A 21,486-nucleotide genomic window follows, 5' to 3' on the forward strand; every position below is an offset into this window, starting at 1 on the left:
GTTCGAGCAGTAGCGTCTCTTGAACTCTCCATATACTCTATAGGAACTTCTTTGATAATGCGCCATCACCTTCTCCTCCAAACTTTTCAACGGGTTCGGCATAGCGATATTATCATCAATTTCAGATTTGAGCTCTCGTACACAACACAAAATATCCTTGTCGTCAAACCTCGTGCTTGGGATGATGACGCCATTTGCTCGCAATACTTGAACATCTGCTTCCGTTTTTAACATGCATGCCATGCTTGCAAAATAGGCCGTGAAGGGGAACCCACAGTTCACATACTGTCGTTCAAATCTTAAAAGTTCTGTAACTAGTGTACTGCTGTCTGTGAGCATGTGCCAGGGTGCTAATTGCATCACTCCAGATAGTCTCCTGTCATAGAAAGACATGTCAATGGAGCCACCCGCATGCTTTTCGAAAACAGTTCCAAATAATTGCAACTCCGTTACACTAGGTATATAGTAGTCGACCATCTTCCTTATGAACAATGAACTAGTTTCTACGAGAAAGTTCTCTTCGGGGGTTCGGCTCCAATGGAACATGTGTAGTAGATGTTTGAAGCCACCTGGGGGAAGAGTACAGGTATCGCCATGCACTTTAGACTTGTGCATTCCCGGACAGAGGTCGTGAAAGCATGAGAGAGCAAGTTTGTCGATTGGGGTACCAACATGGTTGCTCAAGTTGGAACACTTTTTATATATACGCTTGACCACAAACCACGGCATCTGGTACTCCATGGTCAACATCTGAAGTTTGATCTTCATCGGGTCTGTCATTATATATTGGTATAATATATAAAACTCTTTGGACCTTTGGTCTTCCCGATCCCTATTTATCTCTTTTGTTCCACTCAAAATTTCTATTCCGTTCCGAACATTTTGGAATAAAAGAATGGCAAATACTAACATGCAACTATTGATCAGTAGGTATTCTAGGAAAAGTTCGTCGTAATTAGTATCCCATTCGCGGTGATAGTAACCCCGGGCTAGATGTTTCTTCTCTTGGATGTATTGATTGTATGAACGTAAGTCGAGATCAAACCACCGCCTCATAAATCCAACAAATTGCCATCCACTGAAACCACTTTCTACCTCATGTGACGTAGAACCCCATGTATGTAACACCGAATAAAATTCCCCAAAACAAACGAATGGGAGATGCCGTTCTAGATCTTCACAAAATATTGATGGCTTTTCTTCACTGTCTGTTGATGCTTGCAATGATTTGGTGGGAATATCGGGGAACACGTCCTTTATTTTCTCTCCTACTTTCACAACCCAGCTTTCTACCCGACTTTCATTACTCATTTGTCACACTCTTCCCGATATATCCACAAACAAGCTGTCTGAAAATAATGTGGAAGTGTGGAACGTGATTAAATAGTGAACACAGATATGCTAATCGAAGAAGCATGACAAAATCATATATATCCAGATTAATGGAAAGTTAAACTTAATTTGATTAGATTATTTGTCACTTTCACGAGGAAACTAATCAACTTAATTAATTGTACGTGGAGGTAAACTAGCTAGGGGTGTCAATAATGTGTTACGTACATACGAATTGGATCGGTAGAGACATATTCATATAAATTTTTCATTACCTGTTAAATATTAAAATAGCGGGTAACAAAACGAATAATAAGTGATTATCAAATAAATTGATAGCTTATATAATTTAATTCAAAAAATATAGCAAATAAATAGATATATTAAATACATCATGTATGTAATTAATATCATAAAATATAAAAATAATACATCATGTCAAATAGATATATTAAAATGTGGTACAAATCAAACTAATCATGATAATACAAATTATACAATTATACGAACAAATAAAAATTATAATATGTAATTTTATTTTATCAATTAACCTAATAGTGTAATGCATGGGTATGAAACGGCTCTTATATCCATATTCATATATCTCTGATAAGATAATAAATAATTTTTTTTCCTACGCATATCTATTTTATCGAATGCAATATAAAACAGATAAATTAAAGGGCTTCATCGACATCAACATTTAAAAAAAAAAAATTACCACTATAAAGATAACTAATTCATAGAAACAATATGAAACAAATTGCCACTGTAAAGTAGCCAAATATATATATATATATATATATATATATATATAGAGTTAGGCTGGGTGCTATGGATAGCATAGTGGCCTCTATGCTACGGCTCAATATTCGAGTTTTCAAAATCCAAACGGTCGATCCGAACCGTTCATCTTATTCTCCATATTAATATCTGCTTGGACACCAAATTTTACATTTTTCTGAATTTTTTTACTATTTATTAAGTATTTTACAAAATTGTTGATCCAACGGTGGCTGCACAAAACAGTAAAACCGTTGGATTAGCGATTTTCAAAGTGACTTAATAAATAGTAAAAAAATTCAGAAAATTATAAAATTTGGTCTCCAAGCAGATATTAATATGGAGAATAAGATGAACGGTTCGGATCGACCGTTTGGATTTTGAAAACTCGAATATTGAGCCGTAGCATAGAGGCCACTATGCTATCCATAGCACCCCAGCCTAACTCTATATATATATATATATCCCGGTTTACATAGGAAAACTGATCAATTTACAGAGATAAAACTTACTGTTCGGCGAATAGATCTGAATCCACAAAGAAACACTCCTTTCCTCTTCCCGATTAATCAATCCACAAACAAACAAACAAACAAGCTCAAGCTCTTCTGAAAATATAATTGATGTTATATATTACAAGTGGAGATATATATTATATTAGGCTACGAGGATATATACACCCAGGTAAGGTAGTCACTCTAATTATATATATATATAAGATTAATTGTGAATAATATTACCTGCATGTCCCTGACCTACTTCACAAGCAAATTAAGGCGTTGTTATATTCTAAAGTAAAAGTATGTGAAATTGGTATTGCTTGAAGATATAATATAGGACATCTGGATTCTTTCTCTCTCTCTGCCTTTTTCTCGCTTCAATTAGACTATGCATCTTAATTAAAGAAACCTATATATTCCATTCCAATGAAACACAAGGAAAAAAACTGGTCTCTTTATTATTCTCTCATGTACGTGTGTGTCCCGTTAATTTGAAAATTAATTAATGCTCCTTCCTATTTGTAGGAGTTTATAAGCTATATATACATTGGGCTTGTAATTCAGTATGCTTCAAATTTCTATAATTAATAAATCATTTTGATGAAATTTTGTAATGCTAGCTTGAATAATATATATACAACCGATAAGACTTACAACTTCACTATTTAAATTTATATTCCCAATTTTAATTATTTAGTGTTTTTATAGGCTTAATTTATTAATTTCCAACGGATTCATTCAAATTTGTTTTGTTGAGCCCTGAAATGTAATCGTCATTGGGACCAATTCATCCACATCAGATTATTTCATTAATTGTGGACCTGGATGTAAAAGTGACAGTAACAGCAGTGACGATATATGTTGGGTATCTGTATCCTCCCAGGTACCTGACTCAACACAATTACAACGGATGGCTCAGATTTATTCTCAGCCAGTGCTTGTTCGGGATGGAGCAAGGGGGTGGGGGGTATTATTTGTGCTTTGAGATTCGTGTCAAGTTAAAAAAAAAACAATTTTGAGCAATCCGATTCAATTGTACTCAGTCCGGTAACCTGAGGGGATGTGAATTCATATGTTGGTCCATTTGCAGAAATATTCATTAAATTTGGAAAAATTTTAACTGCATATCTCTCAGCAAAGGCATTAATATATTCTAAGGTAAAAGCAAGTGGAATTGGTATATTAATTGCTTGCATAGTGGTAAAACCATATCGACATCTCTTTTTTTATTTTCCGAATATGGATTCGGATTGGTTATCAGACATATCAGACATATCAGACAGATACGGATACAGATTCAAATATGAATCAGATCAGATATTTATTAAAATAATATAAAAAATATTAAAGTTCATAATATTTATCTAATTAATGGCAAATAATATAAATTTTTGATAATATATATTAAAATATATAGTATATATCTACTATTTAAATACAGATAATTGAAAAATAAAACCATATCATCATCCTTATCCACACAGATATAAGAAAATTGAATATCTACAACTAAGTTTTTGAATACGAATCAAATACAGATCGGATATTATTCATACCGTTTTCATCTCTACCGCTAACACAATATTAAAAGGCCAATATGGGCCGCATTAATTGGTAACTGCTTTCTTTTTTCATTTTATTTCCTGCGCTCTCGGCCTTCCGATTGTTTTATTAATATCCTCAATTAAATAAAAATTAACAAAGTTGTCATCAGTATTTTTTTTTTTTTTTTTTGAAAACTGCCCCAACTGTCCCACATTGGGGTGGTCCTCTTTAATAGCCATTGGCTATGAATTTTTTTTAGAAATGTTTAGTACGTATAGAATAAATATTTTACATATAGCCACTAACACTGCTTCTATGATATTTTTTTTTCTTTTTTCTCTTTTTTGGAAACTCATATATTATTTAATTTTGTAAATAAAACATATGACAAAGATATATATATAGAGGTTAGCTACTCAGGGCCGGTCTTGAAGTTTTTGGGGTCTGGGGCGGGAGAAAATTTTGGGCCCTTTATATATACACTTTTTTTTTATGAAACCATATGTCTATTAAGTTATTTTTGTATTTTTAAAGTCCAAACAGTCGATCCAAACCATTCAATATGATATTCATATTAGAACGTGCTTGGAGACCAAATTTTATATTTTTTTTTGGATTTTTTTTACTATTTTTTAAGATAGGTAGAAAATCCATTGATTCAGAAGATTATGAACCATAAAAAACAATGATTTTCTACCTACCTTAAAAATAGTAAAAAAAATGTAAAATTTGGTCTCCGAGCATGTTTTAATATGGATATCATGTTGAACGGTTTGAATCGACTATTTAGACTTTTAAAATGCAAAAACGACTTAGAAGCATATGGTGTTAAAGTATTTATGAAAGCGATTAGCCGGTCTAATTTTTATAGAAAATCATACTTATTTATAGAAAAATTTGAGCCATTTATACATACAAACTTTGGGCCTTAATATTTTATTTATTTTTAATATAAACAATTTTTTTTATATATACACAAATATTTTTATTTTTTGGGGCCCCTTGAATCTTGGGGCTCGGGGCAGTCGCCCTGGCTGCCCAGCACCAGGGCCGGCCATGGCTACTCTACTTCCATAAGCATATAAAGGCATATGCTTATAAGTTGTTTTTGCATTTTTAATGTCCAAATAGTCGATCTAAAGTACTCATCATGTTCTCCAAACTAGAATGTACTTGGAGACCAAGTTTTACATTTTTTGAAATTTTTTTACTATTTTTTAGAATTTTTCAAAACATGGTTTTTCATTTTTTTTTTTAATATTTTTATGACTATTTTGAAAAATTCTGAAAAAATAGGAAAACTTTTTCAAAAAATATAAAATTTGGTCTCCAAACATGTATTAATTTGGAGAACATGTTGAATTAATGTATCCTCTGCATTAACTCAAAAAAAAATCTTTTGAGTTAATGCATCTGGACTGGATACTCCATGGCACGATATGATGCATGTGTTGATACGGATCCGATAATGATAAAATTATATTTGTATTTGTTTTTATTTTCCATATACATATACAGATCAAAATTATACATATACATATATACGGATCAAATACATATTGAGTATTAATTAATGTATACGAATACAACAAAATTAACATATCACGCAACAAATTAGTTTTCTCATCAGAAAATAAAAATAACACAAAATACGGATATAATCTGAATATTTAATCATTATGACAAGTAAAATATTTTTCCTCGTGGTTTTACTAATTCAATTTTTTTTTTGTCTTTTTTAATCTGATGCATAGATGGAGGAAATTCTTCAATTAGATCTCTAGTAAAATATAAAAAGTTTTCTAAAATTAGATGGAATGTTTCTATTATATATAAATTTTAAGATACTATATCTATTTTCGTAAAAAATATTTTACTAAAGAAAATTAAAAGGAAAAAAAATTGGTTTGGATCAGTAGAATTCCTACCAATACAAACTTCTTCTTTTTTCAGGATCGGTAGAAATCCTACTTAAAAAAGAAAGCTTGTTACTACAAAATCACAGGAATATCTTTCTATCAATCAAAACCTAATGTATTTTTTATGTTTCTTTCTTTTCCTTTTTATTAATTTCTACAAAGAAAAATCCCATCGTGTTTGTAAAATTAATGAGTGATATCTATCTATGAATTGGTAATTTAAAACAGGAGCGTTTGGACAATGTGGTAACTAATATATTCATTCCTCCACGATTGAAGGATTCATTATTGCAAAAATAAAAAATAAAAAATAAAAATAAAAAATCGCGTAGGGCACGGAAGAGGAAGATCTCATGGGGATATTACGATTTACGACGCTGTTCGGTTCACTGATGGGAATGGGTTTAGGAATAAGATTGGTGAAAATTTGAACTGCTTTTTACTGTTTACGTGAGAAAAAAAAATTTAGTCTGAGTGAATTTTTTTTTCTCACGTGAACAGTAAAATCTCCACCACAGCCGAACAGGGCCACATGTGAAAATCAGAATTATTTACATCTTACTTCTTATCTTTAACTAGGAATTAACATTAATCGCACTATAATTGACAAACTGTCAGCTGCATTTTATGAATAAACTTAACCTTAATTACTATGCACATACCTAAACATATATGGGATAAAAAAAAAAAAAAAGTTTTGACTTCATGCACCACACAAATAATAGAATTAAAGCAGCACTGTATGAAACCAAAAAATACATACTATGTCAATACCTTTAGGAATATTCAATAATTCATATTCAATTTTTTTTAGTAATATACAAAGAAATATTTTAATTTTTTCTTACAATTGCAAAAACTACAGATTGAAAAATGTTGATCCGGATTATTTGTCGCAGTCTTTGTAATAAATTTAATTCTATAATATTTCATCTATTTTCAAAAAAATATAAAAGTATTTTTAATATTTAATAGAAAAAAATGTTCATAAAATTTTCTACTTAAAAATCACAAATCCAAACATTCGGTCACAGAAACACACATGTCAAATCAATGAAAAAAAAAATATATTATGTGTTAATTTTAGAATTTTGACGGTCTTTTTTTTTGGGATTGTTGAAAATCCTGACAGTACAAAAAAAAATGGAGCGCTGAGCGGTTCGATATTTTAATTTTTTTCTAAAAAATCTTAGGTGTATTAGATATTAATAAAAAAAATCGGTTATTTTTAGGAGATTCAATTTTTCTTCAAGGAAGAGTCTCATTTTACGGTTTGAGATTAAATCTTATAACTTTGAGATTCGAGCTAGCTCAGAGAGCAGTATCATTAGGCTTTGGGATCGAGCCAAGTTAAAAAGAACAGTCCAAATTCATTAATTGTAAAAGATTTTCTTGTGCAATATTTAAGATGATCTGAATTCCTTTTAGAGGTGCTTCTCGTCTCTATAGGGACAAGATTCGTCTATTATATCCGAATAATTTATTTTTTAGGTGAAGTCAAATCAAACGCTGAATTATTCAGTTGATCGAATTTTGATTAAATTAAATGTGAATAATTCGCAAATTTTATGATTTTTTTCAGAATATTTTATTTTTATTTTTTCTCTCTTACAAAACTAAAATCTCTGAATTAAATAATTACAAATTATTTTCTAATTATGAATTTCTCCTCGAATCGAAACCGAATAATTCATTTCTCACTATGCTCATCTCTATTTATTTATTTGATCGTCTCTAATATGGGTAAGGGGGGTGTCCGATGGGCATCGGACCAAATCCTGTTTGATGGGTTGTTGAAACCGTCGAATATGTTTTAGGATTCGCGTCCGCAATTTCGCATCTACTTTAAAATCCGTACACACAAATCCTAAAGCAGATAGCAGATCTGACAGTTGCAACACCCATCGAACAACACAGGATTTGGTCCGATGCCCATCGGAAACCCCCCTCTCCCCTCTACTATCTATTGCTCATTGGAGACGACAAGTCAACCAACCAAGAAGTCTACCTTGCCATCTCATTTTGCTCGATTCCACTCACACAGTCCCCTCCCTCAATAATCTCTCACCCCTTCCCCAATAATTCTACGCCATACGCCATGGTTGACCAAGAGGCATTACTGAAAACTCTAGGGTACGCCTTAAATTCGTTCCGAAATACGGGCCAGAAGCTGGTGGCTCGCCTCAGCTCACAATTCGTTCATGGCTCCCAGCCCTCTTTTGTCAAAGAAGAAGAATTGGAAAAGCTCAGATGTAAGCTCGATCGAGTCAGAGCTGCTCTCAAATCAGCCGATGACCTGATCATCTCTAATGCGTACGATCAGCACTGGATAAGAGAACTCAGAGACCTTCAGCGTCGTGCTGAGGATGTAATGGAGGAGATCGAGTTCTCCTCCTTCAGAGCCAGGCAACTAGAGGACTTCAATTTTGAACTGTTGGGGTCTAAAGACAGCAACAGGAAGCGCCACGAGGTTTGCCTTCTGTTCTCCTGTTTTCCATCAGAGTGTTTCAATTTAAAAATTGAGAGCATGATGGAGAAGTACGATGATATTGCTGCTGACCGGAGGAATCTATGGTTGAGTGAGGAGGATGCGCCGCGACGTGGCTGTTCTAGAAAGTGGCTTATGACCAGTTCTCTTACCACAGGAGATCTCTGTGGCAGAGAGAAGGATTCTAATGGTGTTCTTAAGTTGTTGCTACGTGAGGATTCTTGCAATCGGTCTTTTGGTGTTATCTCTATTGTCGGTATGCCTGGAGTCGGGAAAACTGCTCTGGTTCAGCATTGGTACCAGAATGAGACAGTTCAAAATCATTTTGACTATTGCTGTTGGATAAGTGCTTCTCAGGATTTTGATGCTGACAATATAACACGAACAATTATTCAGGGTTTTGGTGGAGATACTCGTGATCTGAGAGAACTTAATTTGCTACAGGACGCGCTCCTAGTGTTTCTAACAGGGAAGCGGGTCTTGCTTGTTCTTGATGATCTCTGGGTGAGTGATGAAAATTGGGTTTGGGTTAAATCAAATTGGGAGAGCCTGGAGGCATTGCTTAATTGCGTTGCCAAAGGGAGTAAAGTAATTGTTACAACCCAGAATATGAAGGTGAGTGACATTGTTAAATCTACTCATGTTCATAATCTACTTTGCCTGCCTGATGAGATTTGTTGGTTGATCAGCAAGAAAAGGGCATTTGGAGGCCGTAATACCAGTACTTGGTCCTCTTTGGAACCAATAGGTCGAGAGATTGTCAAGAAGTGTAAAGGTTTACCTTTAGCAGCAAAAGTAATTGGGGATTTTCTTCACTCAGCTGCTGATGAAGAGAAATGGCTTGATGTTTTGCATAGCGGATTTTATAGTAATGATCAACTTCTAAGCGAGATTTTGTCACCTTTACAACTTGCTTATAATCGCCTTCCGCCTTATTTAAAACGCTGTTATGCTTATTGTTCCCTGTTTCCAAAGGGATATGAGTTTGAGAAAGAGCAATTAATCCGGTTATGGATTGGGCAAGAATTTGTTGAGGCACACAGACGTGTGCAGCATGAAGAGGTTGGAGGGAAATACTTTGATGAGTTGGTATCGAGGTGTTTCTTCCAAAACCTGCCAATGGATGGTGCAGGTGTCGAGAGGTATGTAGTGCATGATCTGTTTCATGAGTTGATACAATCTATTGCACTCAAGTGTTGCAGAATAGAAGGTCATAAACTGTGTGATTTGCATGAAAAGGCCAGGCACTTATCACTGGTTCCTCCGTGCTTGGATTTGGAGAAAACTATAGAATTCCAGCTCCAAAACGAGAAAGACCTTCAGAGCCTTTTGCTTATCAGTGGAACGGAGTTCAATTCTGAACATGAAAGCTTCAGAATTAATGTGTCTATTGACCTGTTTTCCTTTGTTAAATGCTTGAGAGCACTTGATTTGAGTCACACTAGCATCAAGGAACTACCTAGCTCAGTCAACCACTTAATACACTTGCGCTATCTTGTGCTCAAGAAAACCAAACTACATAGGTTGCCAGAGTCAATCTGTGGTCTCTTCAAGTTGCAAACATTAGATCTGAAGGATTGTTACTCTCTAACTGAGCTTCCCTGGGGTATAAAGCATCTTGTCAATTTACGTCATCTTGAATTACCTACGCCGAAGTGTTCCAGTGTCTGCATCCCGCCTGGCATTGGGAAGTTAAAATATCTTATAGACTTGCCAATATTTTTCGTGACAAGTGATTCACAGAGTTGCAGAATTGGAGAATTGAATAATTTGGTAAATTTGGAAAGTGACTTGCAGATCTTGGGGTTGCAAAATATATGTGATAAAGAAGAAGCCGAGAAGGCCAACCTGGTTAATAAGGCAAAACTAAAAGGATTGACTTTGCAATGGTCAATTTCTCCTTGTAGTTCAGAAACGCTACCTTCAAAATCCTCTTATATGGTACTTGAAGGGCTCCAGCCTAACGTGAACCTACAACATTTGACAATAAAAGGTTTTTGTGGTTCTAAACTTCCCAAATGGGTAGGGGACCGACGCTTTGCCAAATTAGTTAGAATAACTCTGAAAGATTGCCAGGATTGTGATGAACTGCCGCCCCTTGGCCAGCTCCAGGTTCTTAGGCACCTCCTGATACAAAACCTGCCCAAACTAAAAAATGTGGGACCCGAGTTTTGTGGAGGTACTGAGCAAGAACTTGATCATACTTTTCCAGCCTTGGAGACTTTAGAGTTCAAAATGATGGAAGCTTTGGAGAAATGGGATGGGGTCAAGAAGGAAGATCTGCCTCTTTTACATACACTTACTATCATGCAATGCAACAAACTGAAAACTTTACCACAACTAAGTTCAGTAAATACATTGCATGTACAGCACAGTCCGCAGCTACGCGAACTCCCACTCTCACCATCACTTCAACACATGCACATTTGTTCTGGCTGCCCTTTGCTTTTTCAGCGGAGTTGGGAGCTTCACTTCTTCAACAAGGAGAAGAGTTGTGAAAAGGTATGGGTACTATACTACTATTCCTTCGAATCGATTAGGCTAAGTTGAACCTGACATGTAACCAAAGATTCTGATCTCAAGTCATATCAATTTTTTTGTTTGTTATATTTTGGTTACTTTTGAAAAAACAATTATGGTTGTTGTGTAAGTTTTAGACTTGTTATCTCCTTGAAATGTTTAATTTATTTAAATTATTAAGGCTCTAAACTAAATTTTTCCAGTAAGTGCAGTCAAAGCCACATAGAATGAGATTCTTTTTTCATAAGCAATACCAAATACCATACAGTGCTGGTGAACCAGCAGGTGTTGTAATCCCTTGAAGTAGGATATCATCTTTTTGAGACCTATTGCAATATTAAGTTCAAGCCAAGTAGTTGACTAAGCAATACTACCACTTCAGACTTCAGTTTTTTCACAAACCTTGTTGTGAGGAACTTATGGTTCTACATAAAGCCTCATATTATTTTGATAATGGAATGTATCATCATATGCCTATGTTTCTCAAATACTTCCTCTCAAAAAATTAGTGATGTCAGATTTTTCAGGTTAGCATATCTGATGCATTTTTGCCTCTTATAGGAATGCCTGATCTTGGTCAAGAGGAACCAAAGCACTTTCGAACTTCGATGTCCTTTACTGGTTTCTAGTGATCTGAATTCTACACGCAGAGAAAAGGGACAGTTATGTGAGTTAACAACTGATGGGACTTCTCTACTTTCTTAGGGTATGCACTTCTTTTTCCTTCCATGAAGCTGTGTCTTATGACTAGTATACAAGAATCATATAGCGAACCAAACAAGATTCTGGCTTTAGGAACTTGTATAAATCATGTGGAGGGTTGGAACGGGTCAAATTGGATGGGGGTGAGTTGAAAAGGCCTCTTTAGATAGCAATAAATTGGATGAATGAATAAATTTATGAAAAAGCCTCTTTAGATAGGAATAATCGGGCTTATTTTCATATCTTGGTGATCGACAATAGGGATAATATGATGTAATTTCTGATGGATAATTTTTGTGCACGATTTGATGATAATATATTGCATGGATTTTATCCAAATCATGAAAGTAAAAGGCAGATAAAAACCCACCACTTATTACTGTAAAAAACTTAAGATGAAAGGTATTCTTTGGACATTAGATGCCAACTACAATAATTTGTTTTGGTTTTATCTAAATTTGCATAATTTTGACTTGCATATTTGTAATCTCATTTGCACTTCTGATAAAGTATGGAGTATAATTTGAAAATGATCCCAAATAATACAAAAATATTATAATGAAGAGTGAGGCTACGGCACTATGCATAGCGCATATTTGTCCATACTATGGATCAATATCTCCATTCTCAAAGTCTAAACAATCGATCTGAACCGTACAACATGATTTCCGTATGAAAATGTACTTGTAGATCAATTTTTACTTTTTTTTATAGTTTTTTTACTATTTTTTATAGTTTTTTTTACTATTTTTTAGATAGGTAGAAAATCACTTGATCAGTAGATTCTAGACCATTCAAAAGTAGTGATTTTCTACCTATTTAAAAAAAAATATAAAAAATGTAAAACTTAGTCGCAAGTACATTTTCATTTGGAAATCATCTTAAACAGTTCAGATCAACTATTTCGACTCTAAAAATTAATATATTGATCCATAGTATGAACCAATCTGTGCTATGCATAGTACCATAGCCTCACTCTGTAATAAATACCTCAACTGGAGTGAGCATTTTCTTCTCACTGATTTTATCATACTTCTGCTTTTTAGTCCCTCCTTTTAGACCCTGCCAGGGAAGACTGAAATTTTTTGAAGACTCTCAACAAAATGAAATAATATAATGAGTGTTGGTCTATAATCATAAATCATAATTGGTATACAATTGGTGTGGGTCCTATCTGTTATCTGTATAACCACAACTTTTTCCTGGTATACAATTTTATTTGATGGTCGCATTAACTAGGTTTGGTCTAGCACCAGTATAACCACAGCATTTTCTGAACTGAGGATGAGTAAACCTTAATTTTGCTTCAATTTGTACTGGCCAGGTTTTGTACCAGTACAACGACAGCATATTTCATGGTTTACACATCTTGATGAAATACTCACACTCTCTCAACCAGGTTAAATCAATGCCCCAAGCACACACTCATCACTAACAAGCTAAACAGCAACGCATGGAGACCGACAACCAGGGCCGACCTGTCAGAAATGTAAGAAGAAGGCATATGGTGGTACCAGCCTGGTTACCTTGACAACCACACCGAGTCCACCTTCCACCAGGAATGATAACAAATGCCAATGTGGTCAAGCGCAATCTCTCCAAAGCCATCCTTGATTTGATATCCATCTCCCAAAACGTCTCCATAGTCTCCCTTGTGGTCTCTATCTGGACCCACACTCTCAATTCCAAGATTGATGAACATACCCTCCTCAAGCTGGATATATACCCTCTGGCAGTAGGTTTTTCAATCTTCTTAATAACTGCTCCTAGTCTCTCTTTGCAGTTACTAATGAAGTACTTTTCCAATATATCATTTTTATCAGTGTGTATGTCTTGGCACCAGTATACTTTCATGATTATTCTGGGTCCACTATTATGTTGAAACCTAAATTTTGAAAACTCAAAATTATAATGTTATTTGTAATATCTTTAAACTTCGGGGTTAAACTAAGAAAATCCAATATATAATCAATTCAGTTGATTTTCTGTTTTTCTGAGTGCTTATCTATTAGAATTAATTGAAATGAATGCCCAAAGGCCGCTTGGCTAAAGACCGTTTAACCTTTGATTATTCATTGATATGATACTTTTTTTAATTACCGGAATGATGCTTTTCCTTTTATTCTTACAATTTATACATGCACTCTCTCTCCTCTGATTCTCTGATTGGGTTTTGTTCCCAGATTAATCTCTTTAATTAATGAACAATTCTTTTATACTCTCATTCAACTTTTTTTATTTATCTTAATTCATTAAAGAGAAATTTAGATATATGCCCATCATAACTTGTTCAATTAGATATTTCTCCATTCAAAATTGAAAATTAGTTATTTCCCTGTCCAAACTCATTTAATTTATTGATCTCCCCATTCTTTGATTATGTCTAAAAATATTAATTAATACTAATATTAAAATTTAAAGGACAATTATATCCTTACCTTGAAAATATTGTGTTGCGTCCCTCTTCCCATTAGTTCTTCCTCTACACCATAATTTAAAATAAGCGATATATTTTATTATTGTGATATCCAATAGCACCCTGAGCTAAGTAGCACCATGATTTTAAATCAGGGTGCAAGGTGCAGGGAAAGAGCTAAAAGAGGGATCCCAATTCCAATGTAACCATGCTTAATCATTGCGTGATTCTTCATCTTCTCCGCACCTTCTGTTCAGCTCTATCCCCTCTCTTCAGATAATCTTCTGGATTTAAATCACTAGTCATTGTTTTTAGAAATATAACCTGATTCTTTTTTTTTATCATTGATTGTAAAAGTGCATGCCCATTTTGTCCCTCTAAGTTTCATTTATACTCATTTCGAGTTTTTCATCATTGATTTGATAGCGAGTGCTAAAATGAGATGAAATGAGAACTGCTATACTACTATATATATGGTCTAAAGAGATAAAATGAGAATAAATGTCTTCCCTTTATACGACGCAACAGAGGGAAAAAAAAACTGAAAGCCTGAGTATTGTACCAAATAATTATCAGAATAAAGATCTCTCTATATTTCCTTTATCCGACGCAACAAAGAGAAATAAAAGAGGCTATCAAACATTCAAACTTATTTACTCTCTCTCTCTTTCTCTATTTTCGCAATCAAGCCTGGGTGTTGAAGGAATGAAGTCTGAGTGTAACACAGTACAGTTTAAAGTAAGAGGTAAAATTGTCCAATCAGATATTTTATAATATTAGTTTGTATTTTTAATAAAAAATAAAAAATGGGTATTTTAATAAAATAATTATGTTTAGATGGAGAAATAACTAATTTTAATTTTAGATGGAGAAATATCTAATTTAACAAGTTATGACGGGCATATATCTAAATTTCTCTTGATTAAATACTGATCTATGCTGGCTATTGTAGAGTTATGGTAATTTGCTTCTCTGATTGTATCTAAGAAGCGATAATTCCAAATTATCTTGGTTGCATTTTCAAATCTTACACGATATAAATTAATATGTCTTAGACAGCGTCTCGCACACAATCTGGCTAATATTATTTCAACTTAATTCATTTTATTTATTAATTTATCTAACGATCCGAATTATTCTGAAAATGTATCCAACAATCTTAAGCGTTTTCTCAGTTCGGATGGTGATTTATATTAATAATTTTCTGACATAAAATTTGGCAATATATATTAAGTTACAATTGGAGTAGTGGATCAAATTTTAGTTTAGTTGATCTAGATTACCATCTTTTTACTCTGATTATTATGAAAAAAAAAACTAGTTAAACTTCTGTTCTGTGTTTCGATAGTAATTGGCACCGGAGGTGGCGGCAATGATGGCTTTCATTAAAGATACGGGACGGTGGGTAATTGGGATTTGTATCCTCTAAGAGCATCTACGTCCCTAAAATTCAAAAAAATTTCTAAATAGCTATTAACTACTTTTTAGAAATTATGGTCTTTAAAGTTTCTAACTCCCACATCCCTGAAACTCATTTTAGAGTTTCTATTAAGCCACGTCAGCAACAAATTAAAAAAGGAGAAACAATTTGAACCAATCATTTGGCCAACATAGAGTTTATAAACAGTTTCTTAATAAGAAACTTTCCTGCATATATAGTTTCTAAATAAGAAACTCTCTCACATTCCTGAAACTGTATTAGAAACTGCCACGTTAGATTAGAAACTCTAATAGTTTCAGGGATGTAGATGCTCTAAGGTTTCTGACTCAACACAATTGAAATGGACGGCTCAGATTTAATCTCAGACGGTGCCTGCTCGAGATGGCGCAGGGACAGTATTATTTGTGCTTTGAGATTCGTGCCAAGTTAAAATTTTCAGTTTTGGGCCGTTCAATTCAGTTATACTTAGTCAGGTAACCTTAGGTGATGTGAATTCGGGTAATTAGCACCGGCAATTGAGATACAAAACATATTACCTAGTTCAATAACAACAATATGTTGTAGTTTTTGGTGAGATGATATTAAATCTAAATCAAATTCATGATATGATTTTTTTATTGTTATTTTATAATTGTGAATTAATATTCAATTGACATAAAATTTAGAACAGAGTTCAAGTAGATGCTACATTACGTAATCGCTTACGACTATACCAATACAGCTTGCAATCGAGTTTTAATGTTTTATAGTAAATTACGCTTTAAATTACAGATAAAATGTCGAAATATCAACTTGCAAATAAAAAAAAAAAAACATGACTCCTGGTTGGCTTTGCTAGCGAAGTCGACCAAGTGATCTGTCTCTTAACCAGTATACTAAATAATAATAATAAAATACTTATATATTAATGAAGAAGCTTCTGACTTCTACATGTAAATGAAAAAAAACATGACTCCTGGTTGGCTTTGCTAGCAAAGCAATGTTATCAGAACCGGACCGGACATCAAACTTGTAAAGCTTCGGTTCATCGGTTTACTGGTTAGACCACTGGATCGACCGGTTCAACTGCTGGTTTTTTAAAATAGCTTGATTTTTTATTGAGCTGCTAAATCTTTATCTTAAACAATATTAATTGCAGTATATATAGTTTAATTTGAATAAAATTCATTAGATAAATAACTCAATTGATAATATTTATATATTTGTTCTTCAATTCCAATTTGATGCATACAACTTTTTTATATTTTATTATATAAGTCATCAAAAAAAAATTTTCTTAAACCTTTTCAATTCAGATTGATGCAGACCGGTATATTAGTGAACATATAAGGCTTGTCCACACAATATTCAAAGCCTATACAATATTTATTGGTGCTTGTAAAGATTTAAAGTAAATTTCATATCTCTATGATCCACTTTAACAATACAATAAAAGTATTTAAAAATGAAAAAAACTATGATAAAAATAAATTGTAAATTTTGTTTTCTTAAAAATAGAAAATGTTACATACATGATAAAAATAAGCATGTTCAGAGTATACATATAACTTTTTTCAACTAAAAAAGGAACTTGATAGATTAAAAAACAAAAACTTTTTGCAAAATATCAAAATCAATCACTGGTCATGATAATCTTTTAACATTTAATATAGCGTTGTGTAATATCTTTCAAAATATTAAATTAATAGGCCACTTGATTCTCCAATTCTCGAGAATCGAGTCAAACTAAAAAAATTTAAAAGCTACAGCAAACACCTTTTTTATAGATGGGTCCACACTGTCAGAATCTCCTCTTCCCCTTATCATTTTCAATAGAGCTCGATCCCCTTTGTTTTTCCATAGTGATTTAGCTCTAAATATGAATGTGTTTGAACCGGGTTTTTTTCCGAATATTTCCACGATTTCTCAGTTAAACCCGGCCGGTCAAACCAGTTTTGACCGGTTTAAATGCACAAACGATTCTTTAAATGAACCAAACCGGACAAGTCACCGGTTCCGATTTTTTCCGGTCCGGTTCTGATAACACTGCCTGTAACACGTTGTTTCAGATTCCGTGCTCTGTGTGGAATGACTGGACGTCTGCAGTTCGTTCAAACTGGAGGAAGAAAATACCTTTCAAAGACCATGTGAATCACGATTCCCTCGTCGAGTCGAGTCGGTGAGGAGCATGCAAAACAAAACAGGGGCAGTGCTGCAGTGGACGAATTCGTATCCTCTGCCTAAACTCAAAAAGGAATCTTGTGAGTTAATGTATATGGACTGTCCGATTAGTTTTAAGATTTGTGTATATTAGATCCGCACTAATATTAAAGACCTCCTATATTATAGACGGAGACTGGATGGGCTCCGATTACAATCAGACGGACAAAATGCATTAACTCAAAAGATCTCTTCTGAATTAATGCAGACGATACGGACTCGCAGTGGACTATGGCCCAAAAAATTGGAATTCGTATCACCTAAGGTAACAGAAAATATCTCTTTGGATCTGGTCCGTCAATCATCATCAGCCTCGAGATGGTTGACCAAGATTCCGATCGGACGTCCATGATCCAAACAGAAATATTTTGTTACCCCAGAGGATATGGAGTCAGTAAAACGTGGCCCAATATGATGGGGCCTACTTGATCGGTATTAATTATTATGAGAAAGGTTTCTTTTCTTTTTATCTTTTTTTCTTCGTAAACAATAAACTTGTAAACAAAACAAAATAGCAGACTAGCAGTGTGCCTCTGCGGATCCACTTCTCCACTAGAAAAGGACAACTGTAGATCGAAGAACATGGCGTTTTCTTCTCTCAAGCTAAGCACTACTCCTTCAATACCTAACGTTGTTACCAGAAAACACTCTTCGTTCAAAACCCAAGCTTCTCTCCAGGTTGATATCTAACTAGATCTGTTTTCTCTTTGCATTTTTGTGTACAATGTTGCAATGTCAGTACTTTGTATTAATGCAAGAGCTAGTGATTATTTCACTGTGGAGAGCGGTTTAAGGGGATCTCTGGACTGATTACATCTGAGTTCATTGGTAAAATGCACGTTGTGATTTATTTATTAAGGTGGGGTTAATCTGCAAAATCTGCTTTAATAACGAGTGACTTTTGACCTGTGATTTCCCTGGATTTGCTTTATCGAACTGTTGATAAAGCACTTTTTCTAAATAGGACCAACTATTTATTGTATTTACCAAATGCATATTTACAATTCATGTCTTACCATTATAATCGTGAGATTGAAATTCTTTAACTTATGTTATGTTCTGGTAAAACCTAATCTAGTAATTTTTCTAACCTAATTTGATTAAAAACTTAAAGTCTGACAGACATACATTTGGGATTTTTAAGTTCATGTAAACTAGTCATAAAGGGATCGATCAACTTTTCCTTTACTGGTAGCAGTTTAACCACACTTGGATGTATATTGCAAATAGTACAAAATGTTATTGTTCTTAATTTGAATAAAAATAATGTTGGGTGTTACTTGCAGCAACAATTGTGTATTAGACTTCTATAAATGCTATTGCTAGCTTTTTGTTTCTTATTATTTTCTTGAGAAACTGTATGATTTGGGATTATTTTATATTTAGACTCAAGATAGTCTTTTGCAATGTTTTTTCAGAAAGACGCTTTTGCTGCACCATTACTGGTAGCATAGGAGAAGTTTTGCACAAACTCTTTAAAACTAGCACCAAAACCTTTTTGTTGTCTTAATTGTCTGAAAGAATTATGTAAAAAGTTATGATTGCTTTTCTAAAGTGAAACTTTTGCAACATTATGTGAAAATTTCTTTCACAGGTTTTTCAGGAAATAGCAAGTTTATGTATATAATTTCTGCAATGATTTCTCTTGGCAAGATTTCTTGAGATGTGTTATACATAATGGGAAAAAATTGTAAAGGTTCTAAATGAAAGAAAGAACAATTTTTAGCATTATGTACAAGAGGAAACTCTTTTATAAATTTTTCTCTTTTAGGTTCATATCAAACTAATTTACCATGCTTTATGAAGTCGAATTTAAAGCTTTTGCTGTTGAAGTGTTTAAAATACTGAATTCTAGTCTTCTAGGGGGTATTTGTGCAAAAGACATCCTATGCCCTTTACATTTGGGCTTACAACTAACTTTATTACTCTAGCATTTGTTCTTGCAAACTTTGATCTATACCAGTAAGCCTTTCTTTTGGGGGGTTTGGGTGGGGGGTGGAGCTGAAAGAGAAAGCAAAATACCAAATAAAGAAGTATATGTAGGAAGTCAGGAACATAAATACAAAGAAACCCAACAAAAAAATATTATTGTTACTTATCAAAGTGAGATTTATCATGTAGATTATCTCAATTTGTTGTTGTATTTAATTTTTCTTTTTCAACCTTGGCAGTTTGAAAGGAGTACTCCAAAAATAATTCTAAATGGAGGAAGCAATATATCACGTAGAGATGCCTTGTCATGTGTGACGGGCACACTTCTTTTTATGGCCTTGATTCAAACTGAACCGGCAGATGCACATGCACGAATCGCGAAACAAGATATGAGAAGAACACTAATGGAGAAACTTGAACAACTAAGAGAGAAGGCTGGTCTGAAGAAGAAAGATAATACTGCTCCAAAAGAAGAGAAAAAAATCCCTAAATTGGAGAAAAAAGAGCAACCAAAAGAGGAGAAAAAAGAGCAACCGAAAGAGGAGAAAAAAAACCCTAAATTGGAGAAAAATGAGAAAAAGGAGCAACCCAAAGAGGAGAAAAAGGAGCCAAGCTCAGACAACAAAGGGCAACCAAAATTAGTTCAAGCCTCTTTTTAAAATATCTTTGTGATGTGAATTTCCACCGAGTTGTGGTCAATTCAAGAATAATGACTATGTTTTTAAATTCAATGTACCAATGATCTAGTTGCAAGAATTCAGACTTTTGCAGCAAATTTATCTGGTTCTCTAATTGCTTTAGTTGAGACTTTTGCAGCAAATATAAAATACATTGTACGACCGTTTTTACTTTTGATTGTTTCTCGTTCTTTATTTGAATTAAATTGCCTAAATTATTTTGATTTATGACCATACGGAATTGGAAAAAAAAACTTGTATTTTTTTTTTAATTATTTGTCTGAAACGGTTAAACTACTCGAGGAAAACTTGATATTTAAAGTTGTATTTTTTTATATGGTAATTAAAAATTAAAACATGTTGTTTTATGGGTATAACTTTTATAGCTCGAAAGGTAAAATGAATTTTGAAGTTTGTGAAGAATAAGATTTAAATCATAGGGAAAATACTCAATCGTTTCTTTTGATAATTAACTTGCCAAAAGGAGACAAATAATGAATTAATATTTTTTACAGTAACTATTAAATTATTAAGTATATAATAATATTTCATTAGTTGGAACTTGGAAGTCTAAAATATGCACTTAAATATTTCTTCTACTGTCATATAAACTAGTTTTATTAGTTTAATTAATGAAAATTTATAGTAATATTTTACTATTACAAATAAAAAAAAAATTCAAATTCACTTAAAGAGTTATTTAATTGTCATCTATTGTGTTAGAAGAGCATTAAAATTTAAATTAACTCAAAATCTAGTAAAAAAAACTTTTATTTCGTATTATTCATTAGCTTCTTATGGTATAGATTTTATAGCGTACATAATTAATGGGAGGTTAAAATAAAGAACAATAAAATTTTGGGACAAATATAATAATATTTGAAACATTTTGGGTGGAACGAGAAAAAATTATAGACATAAACCCTGAACCCGAGTCATTTTTCTCTAAGGTAACAAAATATTTCGTTTTAGATACACACCATCTGATCTGAATCCGAACCAATTAGGTTGAAGCTGGAATGCATGTGGTCC

General features: G+C 33.3%; 2 protein-coding genes across 3 annotated transcripts; both read left to right on the forward strand.

Annotated features, from left to right (window-relative positions):
• Positions 1–8,115: 8,115 nt before the first annotated feature.
• LOC144548571 (putative disease resistance protein RGA3) lies at positions 8,116–13,754 on the forward strand. 2 transcript variants are annotated; one of them, XM_078297276.1, is made up of 3 exons: positions 8,116–11,069; positions 11,649–11,793; positions 13,189–13,754. In XM_078297276.1, exons 1-2 carry the CDS (start codon positions 8,178–8,180, stop codon positions 11,790–11,792), a joined length of 3,036 nt encoding a protein of 1,011 aa, XP_078153402.1. In that variant the 5' UTR covers positions 8,116–8,177; the 3' UTR covers position 11,793; positions 13,189–13,754. The 2 variants fall into 2 exon arrangements, with proteins under 2 accessions (XP_078153402.1, XP_078153400.1); XM_078297274.1 differs by having other exon boundaries at positions 13,114–13,250.
• A 4,574-nt stretch (positions 13,755–18,328) lies between these two features.
• On the forward strand, positions 18,329–20,604 carry LOC144548583 (uncharacterized). The gene is made up of 2 exons (XM_078297286.1): positions 18,329–18,523; positions 20,017–20,604. Exons 1-2 carry the CDS (start codon positions 18,428–18,430, stop codon positions 20,434–20,436), a joined length of 516 nt encoding a protein of 171 aa, XP_078153412.1. The 5' UTR covers positions 18,329–18,427; the 3' UTR covers positions 20,437–20,604.
• Positions 20,605–21,486: the final 882 nt, after the last annotated feature.

This window comes from Carex rostrata, chromosome 33 (genome assembly GCF_964058835.1).
Source record: "Carex rostrata chromosome 33, lpCarRost1.2, whole genome shotgun sequence".
Lineage (NCBI taxonomy): Eukaryota > Viridiplantae > Streptophyta > Magnoliopsida > Poales > Cyperaceae > Carex > Carex rostrata.